We start from the raw sequence: 21921 nt of genomic DNA, 5'->3' as shown, positions 1-21921 counted from the left end.
CACAGAACCATGGAATGGGTTGGAAGGGACCGTAAAGCTCCTCCAGCTCCAACCCCTGCCATGGGCAGGGACCCCTTCCACTGGAGCAGCTTGCTCCAAGCCCCTGTGTCCAACCTGGCCTTGAACACTGCCAGGGATGGGTTAAAGATCAAGATCTTGCTGAGATTTAAGCAGCATCAGCTCACAGGGTGTGTTTCAAAACACAGAATACTAAAGGGCATCATTTTATAGGGCAGAAGAGCCACGATGAGCTCATGGATTCCAGTTTTCTCAGCTTGGGATCACGCAGCTCCCCAAGGGACCTGTGCACTGCAAAGGATGGGAAAGCAGAGCCAGCGCTGGCTCCTCAAACAGGTTTCCAGTTGAAAACAAGAGTGGCTCGACTGGAAAAGAGATGTGTAAAAAAGTGTAAAAGTCTGGAATCAGGGTTTAATCAGTGACCCGAGACTGGTCAGACCCGATCGGTCACTTCTGTCACTTATGGCTTGAGTATGGGGAGAAGAAAGGCTTCAAGGTGAGGCTGCCAACAGGATCAGTGCTCAGGATTTAGTTTATCCTCATCCTTGTGGAGGAATTTCAGGTGTTTTGCCACTTACTAACAGGATCATTGCATCAGGAATGGTTTGGGTTCAAGGGACCTTATATCTCATCCAGTCCCAACCCCTGCCATGGGCAGGGACCCCGTCCACTGGAGCAGCTTGCTCCAAGCCCCTGTGTCCAACCTGGCCTTGAACACTGCCAGGGATGGGGCAGCCACAGCTTCTCTGGGCACCCTGTGCCAGCGCCTCAGCACCCTCATAGTGAAGTTTCTGCCTTAGATCTAAATGAACTCAGGATAAAACCCACTGAAACACCCCAAAGAATTCCATAACCAAACATGACACCATTGTAGATAGCAGAGCAAGAAAATAACCACATCAATAACATATTTATAGCAGGAACACATCAAATGAAGCTGTAACCAAAATGCAGTTACCTCTTTGAAGAGTGAGACTCGGGGTTCCAGTCAGGGTATCTGTCAAACATGAAGAACACACCATCAGTGAAGCAGCCCCACCTGCCCCTCAAGACAAGGCTGTGCTTACATGCAGTTTACAGACCCATGTTCCCATTCAGGACTCCAGAAGCACCCAGTGTCAGTTCAGCTTTGACCCTGATGGGCTAAGATCAGGATAGCACTTGGATAAGGAAAGCCAAGGCGCTTCCCCAGACCATGTGTGCACAGCCAACACCAAGGGAACTTTGGGAAGGGATTCCTTACTGTTGACGTAACTGGCGGCAGCTCTCGATGTGAGAAGGGGTGTTCTGATGGAGAATCCAGTCCTAGGTGGAGAGAAGACATCCAGAGAGGTTTGGTTAGCACATAAAGCGGTGGCACTGGACCTCAGCTGGTGGTTACATGTTGTGGTATTTCACCTTCCATCACGTTTTACCTTCCATCACGTTCTACCTTCCAACTGATCTTCTGTCAAAGTCAGGTTTCTCACTTAGGATGAACACTCTTACAGGCAAAGGACTAAAATACTGCTTGATTATCAAAAGCTGGTGCAGAACTCAAAGGAATCGAAGGGGAAGGGGAACCAAGTGCATCGTGTGAAATGAATCTGTGACTTCCAGTGACACGCTGGGAGTTGTAAGCACATCGGTAACACAAGAGGGTGACCCAACAGCCAGACAACTATTAGAGGTCTCCATGGGTTGGCAGGCTGGTGAACCCATACACAGCAAAATGAGCTGAACAAATCAGAGAACCTGACACCAGGTGGTATCTTTAAGCACTGTTTGTACAGAGGAATGACTGTGCATGCCTTCAGCTCTAGAATCCCAGGATGGTTTGGGGTGGAAGGGACCTTAAAGCTGATCCAGCTCCAACCCCTGCCGCAGGCAGGGACCCCTTCCACTGGAGCAGCTTGCTCCAAGCCCCTGCGTCCAACCTGGCCTTGAACACTGCCAGGGATGGGGCAGCCACAGCTTCTTGGGGCACCCTGTGCCAGTGCCTCAGCATACAAATCAGAGAATGGTTATATAGAAATAAATTCATATAAACACATCGAAATTCATATAGAAATATAGAAGACTTCAAATACATACATTGAAATAAATATAAAAACCAATAAAGGCATGTAAATTCATATAAATAAATACAAAACAGGCAATGATGGCAGAATAATGCAGCTGACAGCAAAGCTTCACAACATAACCTGCGGTTGTGACATTCCCTATTGCTCTTCCTAAGCACAAGCTGGTTTCCAACACAGGAGATGGCAGAACGCCAGCACCAAGCCCTCTGCTTGTTGCTCCAAATGCTGAACCTGTGGTTAGAAGCAAAGCTCGTGATGGTTTAACTCACAGCCTGTGAGGTGGATGAGTTACTGTGAGCAGCACACGGTTAGTTTTGGGTGGTTTGGAAGCACACGGGGGTGAAAGCAGCAGTTCCCCACACCCTACAACGTGCTAGAGACACCTCCTCAACCTTCCTTACTCCACCTATAAACCCAGAGCTACAACACAGTTTAAGCTCAAAACTGACTGTGATTTCCTCAAGACACAGATAACAATGATCAAACCAAGCTCGGAAAGGCACCGACTGATTTTATAGCTGAGCTCATGGAATTCTGCACATTCCAGCTGCTCCAGTAACACAGTCCTTGGAAGACCCTCTGCGTTAGTCCCATTAGTTGAACCAAAGCACGTCAGGAGTTGTGGAAGAGGCTGATAAAACACCTTGAAGCTGTGGAGCCGTGTGTCCCATGAATATACAGCAAGGGAAGAGAAAGGAATTCACTGGTACACACTGGTGTTACTGAGGAATGTTGTTGAACGCTGGGTTTCTAGTCTTAAAGTTAGGCAGGAAAACGGAAGGCTATTGCCCAAGGGCTAAAACAAAAGGGAACTGGGCTTTGAGCATCCCCTTCCATGGTCCCGGTGATGGAAGCGCCAGCAGGGCTGGGAGAGCCCGTTTTGCTTCCCAGTGTCTTCAGCCACTGGTCCAAGGAGTGTTAATGGGCCCAGCAGGATACAAAGAGACATTCTCCTCCCTCACAAACACAACATTCTTCTCTTCTTCAAGCCTCCATTATGCCAGTGTCCTCTTGGGTTTCCTAGTACAACAGGAGGCTCCATTCACGCGCATTCCTCCTCCGGGATTAACTCCTTGTCCTTCCCAGTCTTCAGGAATACTCCATTCCCTCCGGGGACTCTGTCCCCAAGGATGGATCCTTCTCCCCAACGGAGACCATCCTCTCCCAGGCACAAGGAGAGGATCTCCCATCACATTCCAAGGAGAGACGAGACCTCCCAGCAGCAGCACTGCTGCTCCATGGCCGGACCCACTGGGATGAGCTCCTCCATCGCCGCGTTGGCCAATTCCAATGGCAAACCTCTTGTTACTCATGGATCACCACCAAGGTGTCTACAGTCACCAACTCACCTCTTCTGCCAACAGGACAATAACAGGACACCAGGACAGCACCCAGCACTTGTCTGTGCTGGGTTTGTGTGTAACAAGCAGGAGTAAAATGGAGTAGACCTCATGCTGTCCCCCTCAGCAAAGGAATCCAAGTGCAATTTGCCACGGAAAACACCGAGTCTCCAAGACTTCACACAAGTGAAAGCCCAAGGATGACCCTCACTGTAAATCCACTCAAGCTAGAAAACAGAACTTGTCATACACTGCAAGTCTGATCCCTCAGGGTGACAGTACTGCAAACCCACTTGATTCCCAAAGAGACACACGGTTGAAGACACAGGAATCCATTATCCCAGTAAAGCCACAATTTCAAGTGGAAATGAAGCTGTTCTGTGAAGTATCCATAGAATCCCCCAGTACATTGGGGGGGTGGAAATAAACTCGAAGGAGACCACACCAGGGTGAGATTCCATCCAACCAGGGGCAAAACTGGGTGCTACCCCCTAAAGATACACTGCAGGACGTGCATGCACAGGTGTCTGAAGACACCTCCTGGATCAAAAAGCCCCCTCAGCAGCCATTAAGTTTCCACATTCACTTTGTAGAGCTCAAAAGCCCACCTACCTCCACCTACAACACAATACTGCAACCAGCCACCTCCAACAAACCTTTCCAACACAAGGTAGAAGCACAAACCTTTCACATTCCGTAACACTGCTCCAACAGCACCAATGAGACCTCCAGTCCATGGCAACCACCATTTAGAACCCCAGACTGGTCTGAGTTGGAAGGGAGCTTGAAGCTCCTCCAGTTCCATCACCTGCCCCAGGCAGGGACACCTTCCACTGGAGCAGCTTGCTCCAAGCCCCGTCCCTTTACTATAAACCCGTGTTTTGGACATGGAAGCGGCCTGTTGGAGCTGCTGGCCTGCAGCGTGTCACTGCACACAGGAACAGCCACAGGCCTGTCAGCAAAGGGCCAAAGTTGAATGAAATGAGGTCTTTTCCATGGACAACATCAGGCCACAGAGATGAGAAATCCTGTAGCTTCTGACCAGTGTAACAGCAAAACACCACCTTCCAGTGTATGCAAATGGTTCTGTAGGAGAGACCTTCAGAACCCTTCCGAGATCACAAATGGAATACGTTTACTTGCTCCTCCATATGACACTAAGAGCTCTGATTTAGGAATACTGCAGGTATCTCAAGGGCTTTCTCAGCTGGCATTCCATCAGACCTCATTAATCCAGCAACCTGAGTACTTCAGAGGGACCTGCAGGGAGAGCTGAAGGGATGCCCTGGGGAACAGCAGGAGCATTCTTCACTCCAAGCCAGTGTTTCACCACACCGATGAGAGATCCAGGCTGAGGAGACAGGGCAGATGATGCAGTTTCAGCAACTGACAGTCACTGCAGCTCCAGAGGCAGCTGATTGCTCAGGACCATGAGCTGGGTCCCACATCCAGCTGGAATCCTGACCTTTTCATGTCCCAACGCTAGAACACACTTCAATTCTCTTCCAGTTGGCAAAGCAGCTTCAGCCACAGCCAGGACACAAATCCCAGAAGAGTTGGCACCTTGGTACAAGGCTGGATTAAGTCTATGACAAAAGACAGCTTGCTGAAACTCTGGTTTTCAGATATCCAGGATCTTCAAGCATTGATTAAAGAGCAGTTTTTCTTCATTCAGCATCCTTCATCATCATCCATTCTTGTCTCATGTTATCCACTCTGCTTCCCTGTTTCCTTTCCAGTCTGCCATGTTCCAAAGACATCTGCTCACAGCACAGCACTGGTAACCTGCTGTTACACGAAGGAAGGGACCTTAAAGCTCATCCAGTCCCAGCCCCTGCCACAGGCAGGGACCCCTTCCACTGGAGCAGCTTGCTCCAACCTGTGTCCAACCTGGCCTTGAACACTGCCAGGGATGGGGCAGCCACAGCTTCTCTGGGCACCCTGTGCCAGCGCCTCAGCACCCTCCCAGGGAAGAGCTTCTGCCTAAGAGCTCATCTCAGTCTCCCCTCGGGCAGGTTAAAGCCATTCCCCTTGGCCTGTCCCTACATCCCTTGTCCCAAGCCCCTCTCCAGCTTTCCTGCAGCCCCTTTAGGCACTGGAGCTGCTCTCAGGTCTCCCCTTCAGGAGCCTTCTCTTGTCCAGGCTGCCCCAGCCCAGCTCTCTCAGCCTGGCTCCAGAGCAGAGCTGCTCCAGCATCTCCACAGCCTCCTCTGGCCTCACTCCAACAGCTCCACGTCCCTCTTGTGCTCCATCCCAGTGCCCACATCCCTGACAGATGTTGAACAGCACCAGTCCCAACATCACCCCTGAGTCATCACCAGCCTCTGCCTGGACCTTGAGCTGTTGACCACAATTCTTTGAGCACGACCCTCCAGCCAATTCCTTATCCATGGGGTGCTTTATCCATCAAATCCACGTCTCTCCAGTTCACACACACGGATGTCACGTGGGATAACGTCAATCGCCTTGCTACTACACACCAGAAATCACATCCAATCACTTCAGCCTAAAAACCCCTCTGAGGCTCCAGTCCACCTGCAGCCGTGCTGGGCAGACCAAAGGTCCATCCAGCTCACCCAGCACCTCCTCTCCCATGGCAGAGAGGAGCCCAGCACCACAGAGCTGCTTCCCCAGAGCACACCTCCAGCTTGCTGCCCACCGTGCCTCTCTCTGCAGGATTTCTGGAGCATCTTCTTCCATCAACTCGTCATTTTTCAGCCAACATTTCACAGCACTGCAGCAAACGTTACCTCTGCAACAACCACCTCCAGTGCAGGTCACACCACACACACCTATTCCTGCTGTTCCATCTCCCATTACTTCCAGTCTGAAGGTTGCACATGCTTCCTCCCTAACGCTTCGCACAACTGAACATCTGGGTCCCCTCTAACCACGAGAACTGGGACAAAGACAACTCCATTTGGAAACCCAATGGTAAAGCTGAAAGAGGAGGAATTCTTCACGCTTTGGAGTTCACAAATACACCAGGGTAGCGTTTCTTGTGCAAGCTTTTATTTTCTGCAGCAAGGAAAAGAAACCAACTCACTCACGTGGTTATTTGGCAATGCTGTTGTCTAAACAGGGCTTTTCCCATGGGCTCAAACCAGACGGAGCTGCCCACACAGCAGCAGCTCTGTACAAAAGATACTACACAAAGTAACACACACCCAAGGCAGGAGCAGCACAACAGGGAGGGAAGGCTCTGGAGAACATGGACTGTGCTTGGAGCCCTCAGGACAAGGGACAACCTTGAATCTCCCCAGCAAACATCACCGCTGATTCCTCAGTGCTTTTAGTAACAACATTCACTACATGTGTAAAAGCCCTGTGAGCATCCTGCAGAATAACCCACATCCCTGTGGATGACACGGCCCCACAGTGCTTTTTGTTTATTACCTCACATGTACCACCCTGCTCAGTTGTCCCAGACCTGCCCAGCTCAGCCTTCAGGTGCAGAACCACTTAAAACCTCCACTTTACTCCAAAGCTCTGGCACCATCTCAACTGCTCACCCTGGTTTTAACACACAGCACAAACCAGGCCAAGGAATCCTGCACATAAACCCCTTCAGCCTTCCCCAGGCTTGTTGAAGGCTTCTTCATACCTCTAACATCAAACTAAAACTGAACGCTTGAGTTTGCTCTGTGACAGACCAAGCCTAAAGCTTCCAGATCAATCCACAGCTTTCCGAAGGCTTTGCTCTCTCCCAGTATTCACCAGTTCCTTTTCTTCCTTCGGGAGCTGGAAGCGTTATTTGCTTCAGAGCTGAAGGCTCAGCTGAATGAGAGCGGTTTGTGTGTCCCTCAGAGCTGATCTGCAGCCTCTGGAGCAGTCCCTGGCCCACAGAGCACATCTGGAGCTCCCACTCTGGCAGATGAATGGGCTGCTTTGTTTTGCAAGGGTTGGGGAACACACAACATCTCAACTACCCCTTTGGATACACACATTTTACTCACCCCACTGGCGTTAGTGCTTTCCTCCACTGAGAACAGGGGTTGGCATTCGAAACCCACAACAGAAGCCACAGATAAGTGAGAAATGGTTTAGAAACTCAACGGTCACGGCAACTCAGAGATGCCATTCGGAACCGAGCGGCTTACAATGACCTCCCAGCAGCGCTTCGGAGCGTGTGGGACTACTCCAAGGGGAGAAGAGTAGCCCCACAACTCACACACCGCACAGGGAGAACATTAGTGCCTACAACAGGGCAGCAGGGAAGATGGCGAGTACAAGTTTAGGCAAGAATCTGTGAAAGCCACTCACCTTCATATGAGTGCATTCAACGTTACACAGAGAACACATATGTGGGAATATTCTCGGAGATGTGGCATAGTAGTCATTCATCATTGATGGAGTGGGCAACCTTTTTATCTTCTGGGAATCAGACTGCGGGAACACCGGGAGCCACGAAGCCTTCACAATCCCAAAAGGAGACTTAATAGGCCCCTCGAGCTGTGCCTGGAAAGGCTTTTGTCCCACTCCTGAGCTGCTCTGGGCACTGGATGAGCTTGTCCCGGGGTCGTGCTGGGTTCTTTCATGCCGGCTGATGGCTGCGAGGAGCTCAGGAGAGAAGGGTGGCTGGGTCATGGGTGGCATCACGTGCTGCGGGATGGTCTGCTGCACCATGGGAGGCATCACCGGCTGCATCATGGGCTGAGCCATGGGCGGCATCAGAGGTGGCATCATGGGCGGCATGACCGGCGGGATGGCAGGCTGGGATACAGGTTTCACCACGGGGAGCCCGGCGGGTGGCGGGCACAACCCGGGCACCTTTCCCGCGGTCTCAGCTGGAAAAAAGGAGCGAGGATTTGAGGGCTCGTTCTGGAATCCCGTCAGCTTTATTAAATCTTCAACCGGGAACACCTGGTTACACATCACGTTGGCCGGCGGGATGCCCATGGGCGCGCTCTGCGGCATGTTCTGCTCTCGGGGGAAGTCTTCCCGGTTCTCTCCGCTCGATGCTTCGGGATTATAGACACGTGCTTCCAGGGGATCTTCAGGGAGCACTTCGGGATTGAACGCACGCACATCGAGAGGATCCTCGATGTAACCGTATTTACTGGCATGGCCATAATCAATCACTTTACTCTTGACACCAACCGCGTCTTCCCCTCGGCTCTGCGCGCGCAACCCGGGCATGGAGGGACTCATCTTACGAACCCGGATTTCCCTCAGGATCCGTGGCATGTTCTCGGGAGTTAACTGATCGTCGGGATAGCGGCTGAGCTCCTCCAGGTCTTCATTAGAGAGCCCGAAACTCGCCAGGATGCTGGAGGCGCTCTCGGGTGTGTAGCGGGTTTGGGCATTGGAATTGTGCTCCGAGACCTGTGCGGCGGCCGGTGCCTTCTGTCCCGTTCTCCTGGCTGAGCAGGCGGGGTTCTCCCAGCGGCTTGTGCGGGGCTCTGCCTTCTGCTCCTGGTGCAGGTTTGTCTTCTCCTTCACCTTCCTCGGATCAGCCCTGTGCAGGGTTACCCGGACGTTGATCCTCTGCGATCCCGTCCACTGAAGCGTTTCCTGTCCCGAGAATCTCGGCGGCGTTCCCGTCCCTTGCGGCGCTCCAGGAGCGGGCTTCCGGGGGTGACCTGCGGCACCTCCTCCCCGGAGGGATCCCGGAGGCTTTTTCCCAGATGGATTAGGTCCTCTCGGCCTCTGAGGTAAAGTTCCTCTGGGGCTAAACATGGTGCTTTTCGGAACTGCCTGGTTTAACCAAGCATAAGGAGGTGCCGAAGGGTTGGGAGCAACTGAGGTCAATTGCTGAAGAGCCAAGTGGGTCTTAATGTGAGCAAGCTGTAAAGGAGGAGGGCCCAACACAAGTGGGCTCCCAATGCCAAGGTTCAAGGAATTCACAAGTGGTGCGAAACTTTCCAAGAACAACACAAAGCTGAAAGTTAAAAGACAAGGATTAGATTAGGGGATCTTTACACCTCCCTTACACAGCGCCTTCTAGAACCGGGGAGAAAACAACAACTGGAGCCACCAGACAGGAGTGGAAGCACAGTTTAAATGGGAGTTGGGAGCTTGAACAACATTTGCGTTCACTGCATAGGATCTTAATACGCAGTGAAGAGAGAACACGATTAAATGAGCTTTACCCAAGGAGTTCAGCGTCACAGACAACATTCCCAGTGATGACAATGCAAACACTTCAGATCTTTATGACAACACAGTTTGGATTCAGTTACAATTAGAGCTGTGTTATGAGCAATAAACCAAAGCATCAAACCTCTCTGCGGGTATTTATGAGGTGTGAATTGTGACAGCAATAGGCAGAGAATTCAAAGTGGTTACAACTCCATGTGAAGTCGCTGTGGGGTTGGGGTGAGGCCAGAACCAGCTTCAGGAGGACACTGCTGCACCCCAAAAGCATTCAGAGGCTGTGGCAGTATTTGAATCCTGCAGTTAGAAACTTTCTGCGTCCCAGATGTTAAAGGCAAGTTCTCATCTTGAAACAGCTTTAAACAGAAAGGGGTAAGATCAGACCGAAACTGCAACCACCTACGAACGAGCATAAAAAGCACAATGGGAACGGGAACTGGAACCTCTGATTTCGGCTGACACCACCGAGAACTCCAGCCTGTAAAGCAGTAAGAGAACGTACGAATAGAGGCAGAATGAGACAAAGTGGGTAAATAGCACAGTCCTGGGGATGTTCCTGTAGGACACTGCTGTGGTTGAACCCCAACCGGGAACTCGGCACCGGCAGCCAATCGCTCACTGCCTCCCTTTCCCCCCCACTCCCAGCGGAACGGGGAGGAGAATGGAAGGGATGTAAATCCCATGGGTTGAGATCAGAGCAGTCCAATAACTAAAGTATAACACAAAACGACTACTACTAAGGGAAATAATAAGGGCAGAGAATGTAAGACTAAAAGGGGAAGGAAATAAAACACTAACCAGCAGTGATGGCCAATGCAATTGCTCAGCAGCCGCCAACCGAAACCCAGCCCGACCCAGCAGCAATCTGCCCTTTTGGGTGGCTCCCCCCAGTTCACTTACTGGACATGACGTGCTGTGGGATGGAATACCCCTTTGGCTAGGATGGGTCAGGTGTCCTTTCTCTGCTCCCTCCCAGCTTCTTCTGCCCCTCCTCACTGGCAGAGCATGAGACTGGAAAGACCTTGATCAGGGTAAGCATTACTTAGCAAGAACGAAACCATCGCTGTGTTATCAGCGCTTCTCACAGACTAAAGCCCAAACACAGCCCTGCACCAGCTACAGGAAAGGAGAAAAGTGACTGCTACAGCTGAACCCAGGACACACACACAGAGCAAAGGCCTCATCCCCCCCCGCACTCCTGCAGGGTTCAACACTGCAGCAATGAAGAACCAGGCAGCCCCAGTCTCGCACGGCCCTGCCGGAGGGATGAGGAGGAGCTTTGGGAGAGGGAAAACCCACCAGAGGGATAAGAACAGGTTGATAATGGAAATAAAGTCAAAAATAGTAACAGTAAAGAAAAGGGAAAAAGAAAGAGAGGAATAAAGCCCAAGAGGGACAGGAGATGGACACAGTTCTCACCACCGCTGAGCACTGCCTGGCCCAGCCCCAGCAGCGATCGAGGGCTCCCAGCCAATTCCCCCAGTTCCTCTCCTGAGCCTGACGTGCTGTGGGATGGGATGGGATGGTCAGGAATATCTCTTGGTCTGGTTGGGGTTCAGGTCTCCTGTCTCTGCTCCCTCCCGGCTTCTTGTGCCCCTTCACTGAGCACGAGGCTGAGCAGTCCTTGATCAGGGCAAGTGCTGCTGAGCTACAACTGAACACCGGGGCGTTATCAGCATTGTTCTCAGAGCGAAGCCAAAACAGCCTTGGAGCAGTGAGCAGGGAGAATTAACTCCATCCCAGCTGGAACCAGCACCATCAGAGCACCCCAAGAACCACAGAATCCCAGCTTGCTTTGTGTTGGAAGGGACCTTAAAGCTCCTCCAATCCCAACCCCTGCCACGGGCAGGGACACCTTCCACTAGAGCAGCTTGCTCCAAGCCTTATGGAAGTGGTTCAGGATGCTGCTGTGGCACGTACCTGGTCACAGCACTGGTGCAGAAGGGTTCATGCTGCCTGGAGATTTAACTGAATCATAAAAGTTCTCCCTAGGGCAGTTGGGGTTTGATCCAGAGCACATCCCTGGGAGATTCCTAATCCACTGAGCTGAGGTTCAGTTCCAAACCAGCACGTTTGGTTTAAAATGAGCTCTATAGGTATGTTCATACTTGCTCCCCGTGGCTTTGATGCTGTTCTCTCTCCAGCTACTCCCCAAATGAACATGCTGAGAGGCTCTTTTGCCCTCCAGAGAGGAGAGCTCCAGAGAACAGCAGAATTAGGTGGCAAGGGGCTGGAACTGGATGAACTTTAAGGTCCCTTCCACCCCAAACCATGCCATGGTTCTAGAATGAAGCCACCTGCTTCTACAAACCTCCTATCAGAGGTCACACACCATCAGCCTCCACAGAGATGGGGATCCAGGAGTCAGCAGGGAGAAGATCCCCCCAGAACCTTGCTTGTTCAGCCTGGATCACAGCACCACAATGAGCTGTTTGCTGGCTCAGTGATTTTTAAAGCTATTGCTCCCTCAGACTCCTAAGGAACATGATCACGTTCAACAGGGAATATCGCCACATCGCCCCAGTGTGTGCTACAGGAATCATCTATCTAGAAGTAAAACAGATTGAATTAATCTTGCTTTTCAGTGCTGGGACACCGGCACAGGGTGCCCAGAGAAGCTGTGGCTGCCCCATCCCTGGCAGTGCTCAAGGCCAGGTTGGACACAGGGACTTGGAGCAAGCTGCTCCAGTGGAAGGGGTCCCTGCCCGTGGCAGGGGTTGGAGTTGGAGGAGCTTTAAGGTCCCTCCCAAAACAAACCAGTCTCTGATTCCATAACTTCTTCCCTCCTTTGTGCTGGTTTGGCTGGGGCAGAGTTAACTTCCTCCACAGCAGCAGCTCTGGAGCTGGGCTGGAAACCGTGTTGATAACAGAGATGTTTTCCTTATCGCTGCGCTGTGCCTACACACAGTCAAGGCCTTCACTGCCCCTCATCTCTTCTCTCTGGAACCACAAGGATTCTGGGGGGACACAATCAGGACACCCAAGTGACCAGGGGATACCCCAGACCATGGGGTATCATGCTCAGCATGCAAAGCTGGGTGAAGAAGGAGGAAAGGGAGGATCCTTGGAGTGGTTTTTCTTCCCAAGTCACCACTAAGCCCTGCTGCCCTGGGGATGGCTCAACACCCACCTGACCATGGCTGTGGTGAATGAATTCCTTGTTCTGCTTTACCTCTTACACTGGCTTTATCCCAACCCATGTGTTTTCCCACTTTAACCCTTTCCATTCTCTCCCCATCCCACCAAGCAGGAATGAATGAGTGGCTTGAGTGGGGCTCAGCAGCTGCCTGGGCTTAAACCACAACAGGCTCAGCCACAAGACACCATAAAGACTCAAAACCATCTATTTTTGATACTAAAGCCATAAAACAGCCTTACTCAGGAGAACAGAGCTCCAACCTCCTGTACCCACCAGTAACTAACAACTGATGCTACAGACATTGCTGCAGGTTCATGTACTTTCTCCTAAGTCCTGAGGCCACAAGCCTCAGAAGCAACAGGACCACCAGAGCCACCTGCTCAGGCACTGCAATGTTGTTAGACACACACCAAACCCAATCTCTCCAGTTGAATGCGGCAGAGACGCGGCACCAGTGTTTCAAACCACCCTCCTGGATCAGGAGAACTGAGAACAAGAATTCCTCTCAAGCTAAAGGTGTAGGACCTCTATCAGTATTAATAACTGAAGAAATCCCTAAGACAGATTTGTGATTTCTATGAACAAAAGGCTGGATCCTGCAGGAATTCCAAACACAAGTACAAAGCAGCCTTGAGGAGAAGGTCTTAAGGCACCCACCCTGCACTGTACAGGCCTTCACAATTCCAAACCCATCAGCAGTGAAACCCTGAGGACTTCACTCAGCCCCACCACAACACAAATGTACTGAGCGTATCTAAGGCTTTAGTTTCCTCCTAGCCTGGCCCCAACTGCATCTGAAGTCACAGGAAACAGAGACCAAACTGCATGAATCCCCATGGAAGTTGTGTGATCTCAGTACTCTCCTGACATCCATCCCGTGAAGCCTTCACCAGCTCAGGGCTGACCTTTGCAGAAGAAAGGCTGGAAGTGACACCTGAAAGGGGAACAATGCTCGGGATGTTCCAGGCCAGGCTCTCGCCTTCCTCTTCAGCAGAGGCTTTGTTTGGGGTGGGCCTGGGATCCTTCAAGCTGCTCTTCCTGCTGCACTGAAGCTGCCTCCTCCTGCAGCAGGGACCCAGCACTTGCTGATGCTTCATTGGATGAGAATGAAAACCAGGGAATTCCCAGACAGGGCTGTGCTGACACCACCTCTGGAAACAGCAGTCTTGAACCTTCAGAGGATCCCAGAAAGGCCAAACAATGCACTTGTTGCTTCCCTTCAACTCCATCAGTCTGTTTTCCCAAGCTTCCCAATAGAGATGGATAAAGAAGGATGTGGAGCTGTTTGAGTGAGGCCATGGAGCTGCTGCAAGGGCTGGAGCAGCTCTGCTCTGGAGCCAGGCTGAGAGAGCTGGGCTGGGGCAGCCTGGACAAGAGAAGGCTCCTGAAGGGGACACCTGAGAGCAGCTCCAGTGCCTGAAGGGGCTGCAGGAAAGCTGGAGAGGAGCTTGGGACAAGGGCCTGTAAGGACAGAACAAGAGGGCTGGAGCTGGATCAGCTTTAAGGTGCCTTCAACCAAAACCACTCTGTGATGGTTCTATGAAATGAAAAGTTCTGGCACCTGCTCACACACTGGAAAGCCCCAACAACTGCATCTACTCACACTGGGAGTACAGGATGGTGCTGCTCATTCCCTGGTTTAAGGATACAGCTGGAATACGCTTTCACCCTCTCCTTTTAACCATCCTAGAATCATAGAATCATTAGGGTTGGAAAGGACCTTAAGATCATCTAGTTCCACCCCCCCTGCCGTGGGCAGGGACACCTAACACTAAATCATATCACCCAAGGCCTCGTCCAACCTGGCCTTGAACACCACCAGGGATGGAGCATTCACAACTTCCCTGGGCAACCCATTCCAGTGCCTCACCACCCTCACAGGAAATAATTCCCTCCTTATATCCAACCTGAACTTCCCCTTTTTAAGTTTTAACCTGACTTTTAATCCTCCCTTCCCAGGGGCCCAGCTGCCTGTAGCTGAAGGATCCAACATAACCGTGTTCCACAGCTAGGCTGCTATGGAACAGCAAGAGCTGCAGGGAACAGCTGTGGAGGCTGCAGAGTTAAACCCAGGGCAGGGGTGGGAGGATGATGAGCAGGGATGTGCCATTTGCTGCTCAAGGATTCAATGGGAGAAAACCCAACTGAGAATGGTAAAAAAAGAACCCTGAAGAGTACAGAACACAAGGAGGAGGTGTTGACGGATGGTGACAGGATGCTCTCCTGGGTTCAGCAGCAGCAGTCATTTTTTTCTCCTCCTTAGTAGCTGGTGCAGTGCTGTGGTTTTGACTTTCAGTCTGGGAACAGTGCTGATAACACCGATGGTTTTAGCTGCTGCTCAGTAACGTTTAGCCTGACCAAGGACTTTGTGAGCCTTGTGCTCTGCCAGGGAGGAGGGGAAGCCAGGAGGAAGCAGAGACAGGACACCTGACCCAAACTGACCAAAGGGGTATTCCATACCACAGCACGTCATGCCCAGGATATAAACTGGGGGCAGTTACCCGGAAGGGTTAGATCACTGCTCGGGTCGGGCTGGGTATCGGTTGGCAGGTGGCAAGCGGTTGTATTCTCTTCCCTTGTTATTTCCCTTATCATTATTATTATTATTGGTGGTAGCAGCAGTGGTTTGTGTTATACCTTAGTTACTGGGCTGTTCTGATCTCAACACGTGGGGGTTACGTTCTTTCCATTCTCCTCCTCATCCCTCTGGGAGACTGGGGGGGGTGAGCCAGCGGCTGTGTGGTCCCGAGTTACAACCACGACACAAGCTGACAGCACTGAGGAGCTGTGTCAGGGAGCAGCAAGGCCAAGAAACAGAAGTTGAAAGCTCCTCGCTCCTGGGAGTCCCGGATGTGACAGTCACAGGCAGCAGAGCTGAAGCAAACACAAGAAGTTCTGCAAGGAGAGAGAGGAAACGCAGCTCTGACCTGCAACAGCAGCGAGTTCTTAGTGGTGAAGGGGAAAGAAACAGGCACCTCCATCCCGAGGCCAGCTCAGTGCTTGTCTATCAGCAGCACCTCCACGTCAGCAGAGTAATAGGGAAATCAGTTAAAAACACACAAAATGGGGCTTAAGGCCCAGGTTTGGCACACAGAGCTGGTGGGAATGCGGAAGCTGCTTCCGCAGTCACAAGGGAAGCCTTTATCTGCAGAGAGTCTGGCACGGCCACTGAAAGGACCATTTTCTGCTGGCTTGAGCCTAGAAATGGCACTGAATTTTGAGGCCATGTGCTAATCACAGAGCATTCAGCCTGCATTTCAGTCTAGCACACTGGGAACCCAGAATCATGGAATCCCAGACTGGTTTGGGGTGGAAGGGGCCTTAACGCTCCTCCAGCTCCAACCCCTGCCACGGGCAGGGACCCCTTCCACTGGAGCAGCTTGCTCCAAGCCCTGTGTCCAACCTGGCCCTGAGCACTGCCAGGGATGGGGCAGCCACAGCTTCTCTGGGCACCCTGTGCCAGCGCCTCAGCACCCTCACAGGGAAGAGCTTCTGCCCAAGAGCTCATCTCAGTCTCCTCTCGGGCAGGTTAAAGCCATTCCCCTTGGCCTGTCCCTACATCCCTTGTCCCCAGCCCCTCTCCAGCTTTCCTGAAGCCCCTTCAGGCACTGGAGCTGCTCTCAGGTCTCCCCTTCAGGAGCCTTCTCTTCTCCAGGCTGCCCCAGCCCAGTTCTCTCAGCCTGGCTCCAGAGCAGAGCTGCTCCAGCCCTCGCAGCAGCTCGTGGCCTTGCTCTGACTCACTGTTATCAACGTTACTGTCAGACTGGAGCCAAACCACAGCCCTGCACTGGTGACTGGGGACAACATTAACTCTGTCCCAGGTAAAACCAGGACATCAACAGAGCAGATTCAAAACCAGGACCGCAGGGAGCTCAAGTGCTGCCTGGAACTCACTCCTGCTGATTTTCCTCTTAGGCAAAAGCAAGAAAGAGATTCCTGGAGCTGCAGCAGACCCCTGGTAGAAGGAGGCTGTTAAATCACATGTGGATCAGTGCCTGGCTACAAAACTCAATGCTCACCCTCCTTGCACCCAGCTGGACTTGCTGTCAGTGCCCAGGCTCTGGGTACAAGCATCTGTGAAGTGATTTCCACACACCTCATGCACCAAATGAGCAGCTCTGTGCTAATGTTATCAAGCCTGAGTGAGACACAGACAGAAACCATTCCTCTGTCCCAAAGAGGAAAGCACCAAGAAAAATTACCAGGAGCTTCCCAGGTGTAATAAACCAGGATCTGCATCCATGTGGTGGCTGATGGAGCATTCACACAGCCCCTGCTCGCTCCTCTGTGTTGCCAGACAGGGAGAGACAAGGAAGAGCAGGAAAACACAGAGTTTAACCTAAAGACAGTTACAACAGCTCCTTCAACCACTCCCACGTAAGAGCATGAAGCAACCACGAGCAAGGCAAGGACAAGCACCGACCTCCTCCCACAGCATGGGGATGCTCAACCAGGCTCAAAAGCCAAGGCCTTGGAAGTCAAACCCACGCTGCTGCTGCTCCTCTAGCCCAGGTTCTGTTGCCAAGCACCACATTAGGCAGAACCAAGCTCTCTGGGCAGCCCCCTCCCAGGCTCCTGCATCCCAACCTGTTTGCATCCCAAAATCCATGAATCCCAGTGGAAATGACCTGAAGGATCATCTGGTCCAACCTTTCTTGGCCAACATGATGGATGGCCCAGCACCCTGTGCAGCCCAGTCTTAAGTGTCCAACGCTGGGGAGTCACCACTTCCCTGCGGAGATTATTCCATCTCTGGCTGTTCCCAGTAGGAAAGATTTTCCTCTTGTGTCCAGTTGGAATCTCCCCAGCAGTAACTTGCGCCCGTCACCCCTTGGCTTTCCCATGGGACTCCTTGTACAGAGGGAGTCTCCGTGTTCTTTGCAGCCACCCTTTAAACACTGGCACATGGTGACAAAGTCTCCCCTGAGCCTTCTCTTCTCCAGGCTGAACAGTCCCAGCTCTCTCAGCCTTTCCTCACACACTTCCCAGCCCTTGGATCACCTTTGTGGCCCTTCTCCAGCCCCTCTCCAGCCCCTCTCCAGCCCATCCACATCTTTGTACAGCAGGGACCAAAATTGAACCCAGCATTCCCAGTGTGGCCTGACCAGTGCTGAGCAGAGTGGGACAATGGCATCTTCATCCCTGCTGGTGATGCCCTTGTTCATGCTCCCAAGCATCCTGTTGGCTTTCATTGCTGCAGCCACACACTGGTCACTCCTATGGAGCTTGTGTCCACCACATCCCTTTCCACAGCTGCTCCCATCTAGGCATATCCCAGCCTGTGCTGCACTCTGGGATTCTGCTTATCAAGGGGCAAGACCTGACACTTGTCCTGCTTGAACTACGTAAGTTTCTCATCAACCCATACTTCCACTTGCTTAGGGGCACAGGGATAAAGCCCTGATGATGCCCAAGCCCTGTCCACCAAGAGCCAGCCCATCAGTGCTTACCTACACCAATGCTTCCTCCCAGCTGGAGCCAGCACCACAAAGCAACACAATCCACTGAAGCATTCCCAAAGGCCTCAGGTCTCCCCAGGGTTTTACTGCTCAAGGCTTCTAGTTCACATTCCTCAAAGACCCACACACCAGGGAAGCAGCAATTCCTTTACTGTCAGCTGCTGAGGACACGGATGTGATATTATGGACCCTATCCACGGGGATGTGCTGATGTCCATCTTTCCACTTCAGCCCAAAGAACTGGATGTCTTCTGCAAGTCCCTTTGCTTTGCTTTACAACCAGCCTTTAGAATGATTTACTCCCTTCCTTTCTCAAACACTTTCTACTCCTGGTTGGAACATTCCTTATGCAATTCCTGCCACAGCAGATCTTCATTTGAAGGAGGAGGAGAAGCATCCTCAGCACTTCTGCTGCATATGGAGAATCACTTGACAGCTCCGGAGCAGGACCCCTCCTAGTGGGACTTTTTTGGGTGCTGGACATTACCCAGATCTCTGCAGGTTGCTGTTGACCTCCATCACTTCCTGCAGATGACAGGCAAGGTGCTTCACCTTCCACCAGTCAACCAGGCCCTGCCCGAGGGGACACCCGCCTTCAACAGGAAATGCCTGCGCTGAGTCACTGGTTTAGCCAGGGTGTCATCCTCAGATCCAGCTCCTTTGAGGAACACAGGCCTGGAAAGCACAGGACAGATGACAACACGGCACAAGACCTGAGTGTGGATGAGGTGGCAGCATGTGCAGGGTGCGGTGGCAGAGGAACACTTGTGACCATTACAGAGGCTCAAAACCAAACCCAGTTTCACACTGTTGGTTACTCCAGGACGCTGGAGACACCGAGGAACCATCACAACAGGCTTGGCAGGTGAATCCCAGGGGAAAGTGTAGTTGCTGATGGTCTCCACGGGGTGGTTCCTGGAGGTCTGGGCTATGGAATGAAGATGCCAAACAGCAGAGCAGGCTTAAAGCACCACTTTTATCACAGGCTCCCCAGGGAACACAACCCAGCAGAGGCTGAAAGCTGCTGCTTCAGAGGAGTAAGTTCAATCTGGCACTCTGCAACCAAACCTGTCCCATCACAACCCTCTCACTAAGAAAAGCAAGGACCAAGGTGTGCTGACCACAGAGCCATTAGCTCAGCCCACTGCCCAGCCAAGCAGGACAGGGGGGAAAGGGAGCACAAAGGCAAGAAAACACATGGGTCATGATAAGACAATCCAGTACATGAAGGAAACAGGAGAAAACAACTCCAGCAAAGCAAAAGTGATTGTTACTGACCTATCCCACAGGCAAACCAGTGCCCAGCAAAGCAACAACCACCTTAGAAGCCAAAGCCACCTTTTGCTTCTTCCTCCATGTCAGTTCTCACCCCCAAACAGGATGGAACATCCCTTTAGCTGGTCCAGGTCTGAGGACCCTTCCAGCCTCCTGCCCACTCTCAGGGTACAACTGAGGTTGTGCAAGCCCTGCTCAGCAAGAGCCAAGGATGCTGGTGGTGACCACCCCAAGCCCACAGAGCACTAACTCCATGCCAGGCAGAGCCACCCTTGGTCACATCCTCCATGGGACACTCCAAAAAGCCTTTGTTCTGTTCTAGCATCCACAGGGTTCAATGCATCAGGGTTAGAGAGGCCCACAAAGAGAAATCACGCATCTTTCAGCAAGTCAGTCCTAAAAAGTGCCCAAAAAGGGCATTTTAGCACGTTCAAAAGGACATTTTGGTGCCTTCATGGCATGACAACAGCAGAAATCTAGTGGCCTTCCTCCGTTTTCACTTCCCACGTCACATCTAGAACAGGCCACATCCTGTCTGCTGTTTCACAAGCACATTTATACCCCTCACGCCTCTGAGCACATCGCAGACAAAGCAAATAGGAGTATTTTCCCCTAAAACTCCCTAAAACCACCCAAACTCCATTCAGAACATTTAACTTGATGGCAAACAAAGAAGAAACCATTTTATTTACCTTCAGAAGTGAACCACTGAACAAAAAGCTCCCAGTGTTCTGTTTCATACAGCTCCTCATCTGGTGAGGACTGACACCAGCTCAGCCCCAACCCAAACTGCAGGATACTTGGGAAGCAGGAAGGGAAGGAATCCAGTGTGGAACAGGGAGCAGCGAGTCTTGGAAGCACTGGGGAACCCCACCCTGGGATAAACAGGCCTCAGCTGCATCAGTTGTCATAGAAGTTGGAGATGAAACTCAGTGCAGTTCCTTCCATCCTCCACCCTTCAGTGGAATTGTGCTGCCAACAGATTTATTTCTTTTAAATGGAGGAAAAAAATGCAATTAAAGATATTTCTTGTGCCTGAAAAGTGTCTTTTTTATAGGGAAAATAATGACCTCACTCTTATATCCACCCTCTTGAAGATCTCACTGTTACATCCACCCTCCTCAAGACCTCACATCACAGATATAACCTTTTAAATGCCTACTGAACAGTCATATACCAGTGAGACAAACACAACCCAAAAGTGAACGCATGTTTCCACATCAGTTCTGAGCTGGAAACCAGGAGGGACGGTTAGGTTTGGGGTTGGTTTTTGGTTGTTTAGTAGGGTTCAACAGACACGATGTGTTTTAAGTAGCTCAGTACTGTTGAATAAGCCTAGAGACAAAGAAAACATTAACAACTTACCAACCCACATTGCATTACTGCGTTAAAATCACCACAACTGAGCCAATGCACTACAGCAGCACGTGTCTGAGCTGCAGTAAGAGGTCACATCACACACAGGAGGTCCATGGGTGACCACCACGACCCGGATCATGCTCCAGCACTAAACCCTTAGCCTTGACAAGGGATTCTTGGTGCTGTTTCAGTCACTTGGACCATCTCAGCTCAATCACGCCCATCTCCCAAGCCAACACATGGGGAAACCCTCTCTTCAACCCGACCCATGAGCTGCGGTGCCGGGAAATGAGTCCCATCCGGAGCCCCTCAGGGATGCCGAGGTGAAAAGGAACCTTTACAGCGGACATAGGTGACTATAACTGCGTCCAACAGCCGATTTTAAACCCCAAACCTCTATTTCCACACCAGCAAGTAGCTGCGTTTAGGGGAATGTGGTACATTTACGTGTTTATTAGCCTGAGCTCCCACCGCGACGCAGCCAGGCCGAGGCAGGGCGCGGGCAGGCCCCAAGCAGCCTTTCCTTATCTCCCCCACCACATAAAAGCCGAGATTGAGCAAACACACGCCGCCTTATCAGCCCATTAACACCGCAACGAGCCAAGGCTCGGGCCGCACCGCCAACAACAGCCCGCTGCTAACCCCGCACCGGGACGACCCCAACCCGCTTCCCCACCGCCCGCGGGGCTGAGGGAAGGCGCCGGCCCCGGGCGCCCTCCGCCGCCATTACGCGCGTCCCCTCAGCACCGCAGCGTGACCGGGGACCGGCACCGAGCCCCTACCTCCGGCGGGGCGCAGCCGGGCCGCCATCGGCCTCGCTCCCTCCGCTGCTCGCTCGCTCCCTCCCGGCCGCTGCCTCCGCCGCCACCGGCCCGGCCTGCAGGGGGGACGCCGCGGCCCTCACTGAGGGGACGCGAGTGACGGACGGCGCATGCGCACTGAGCACCCCCCTCCCGGCGCTGACGGGTGCGGGCACGGTGCCCTGCGCCGGCTTCAGGGGTGGCGTGTGCGCATGCGCAAGGGGCTGCCCCGCGCTTGCCGCCATGCGCGGTGCGAGGCGCTCCTCTCCACACAGGCGCCGCCATGATGGCGGCGGGGGGCTGAGGGGGGGCTGCCGCGTTACCTCCGTTGTGCCCGGGATTTGTGGTGTTACTGCGGTATCCTGCTGCTTG

At 52.3% G+C, this 21921-nt stretch overlaps 1 protein-coding gene and 1 long non-coding RNA gene across 4 annotated transcripts in view; both read right to left on the bottom strand.

The window, feature by feature from the left end:
• The window catches only part of ZNF638 (zinc finger protein 638), a 42212-nt gene extending 29557 nt beyond the window's left edge, over nt 1-12655 (bottom strand). The window contains exons 1-5 of the mRNA XM_062618868.1: nt 12648-12655; nt 9925-10218; nt 7685-9302; nt 1262-1323; nt 977-1015 (exon numbers count right to left, since the gene is read on the bottom strand). Of these exons, the coding sequence (XP_062474852.1) occupies nt 977-1015; nt 1262-1323; nt 7685-9302; nt 9925-10218; nt 12648-12655 (2021 nt within the window). The remainder of the gene's footprint in view (nt 1-976; nt 1016-1261; nt 1324-7684; nt 9303-9924; nt 10219-12647) is intronic.
• A 5593-nt stretch (nt 12656-18248) lies between these two features.
• On the bottom strand, nt 18249-21437 carry LOC134163744 (uncharacterized). 3 transcript variants are annotated; one of them, XR_009964824.1, is made up of 3 exons: nt 20083-21416; nt 18924-19101; nt 18249-18790 (listed from the first exon to the last, which is right to left on the bottom strand). It is a non-coding gene; the product is annotated as an uncharacterized LOC134163744 (long non-coding RNA). The 3 variants fall into 3 exon arrangements; XR_009964823.1 differs by having other exon boundaries at nt 18249-19101; nt 20083-21437; XR_009964825.1 differs by having other exon boundaries at nt 18249-19043; nt 20083-21437.
• Nucleotides 21438-21921: the final 484 nt, after the last annotated feature.

The sequence above is a fragment of the Pezoporus occidentalis genome, unplaced genomic scaffold (genome assembly GCF_034315485.1).
Source record: "Pezoporus occidentalis ecotype Australia unplaced genomic scaffold, CSIRO_AGI_Poc_V1 ctg205, whole genome shotgun sequence".
In the NCBI taxonomy this organism is placed as follows: domain Eukaryota; kingdom Metazoa; phylum Chordata; class Aves; order Psittaciformes; family Psittacidae; genus Pezoporus; species Pezoporus occidentalis.
This window is presented reverse-complemented; position numbering and strand designations above follow the sequence as displayed.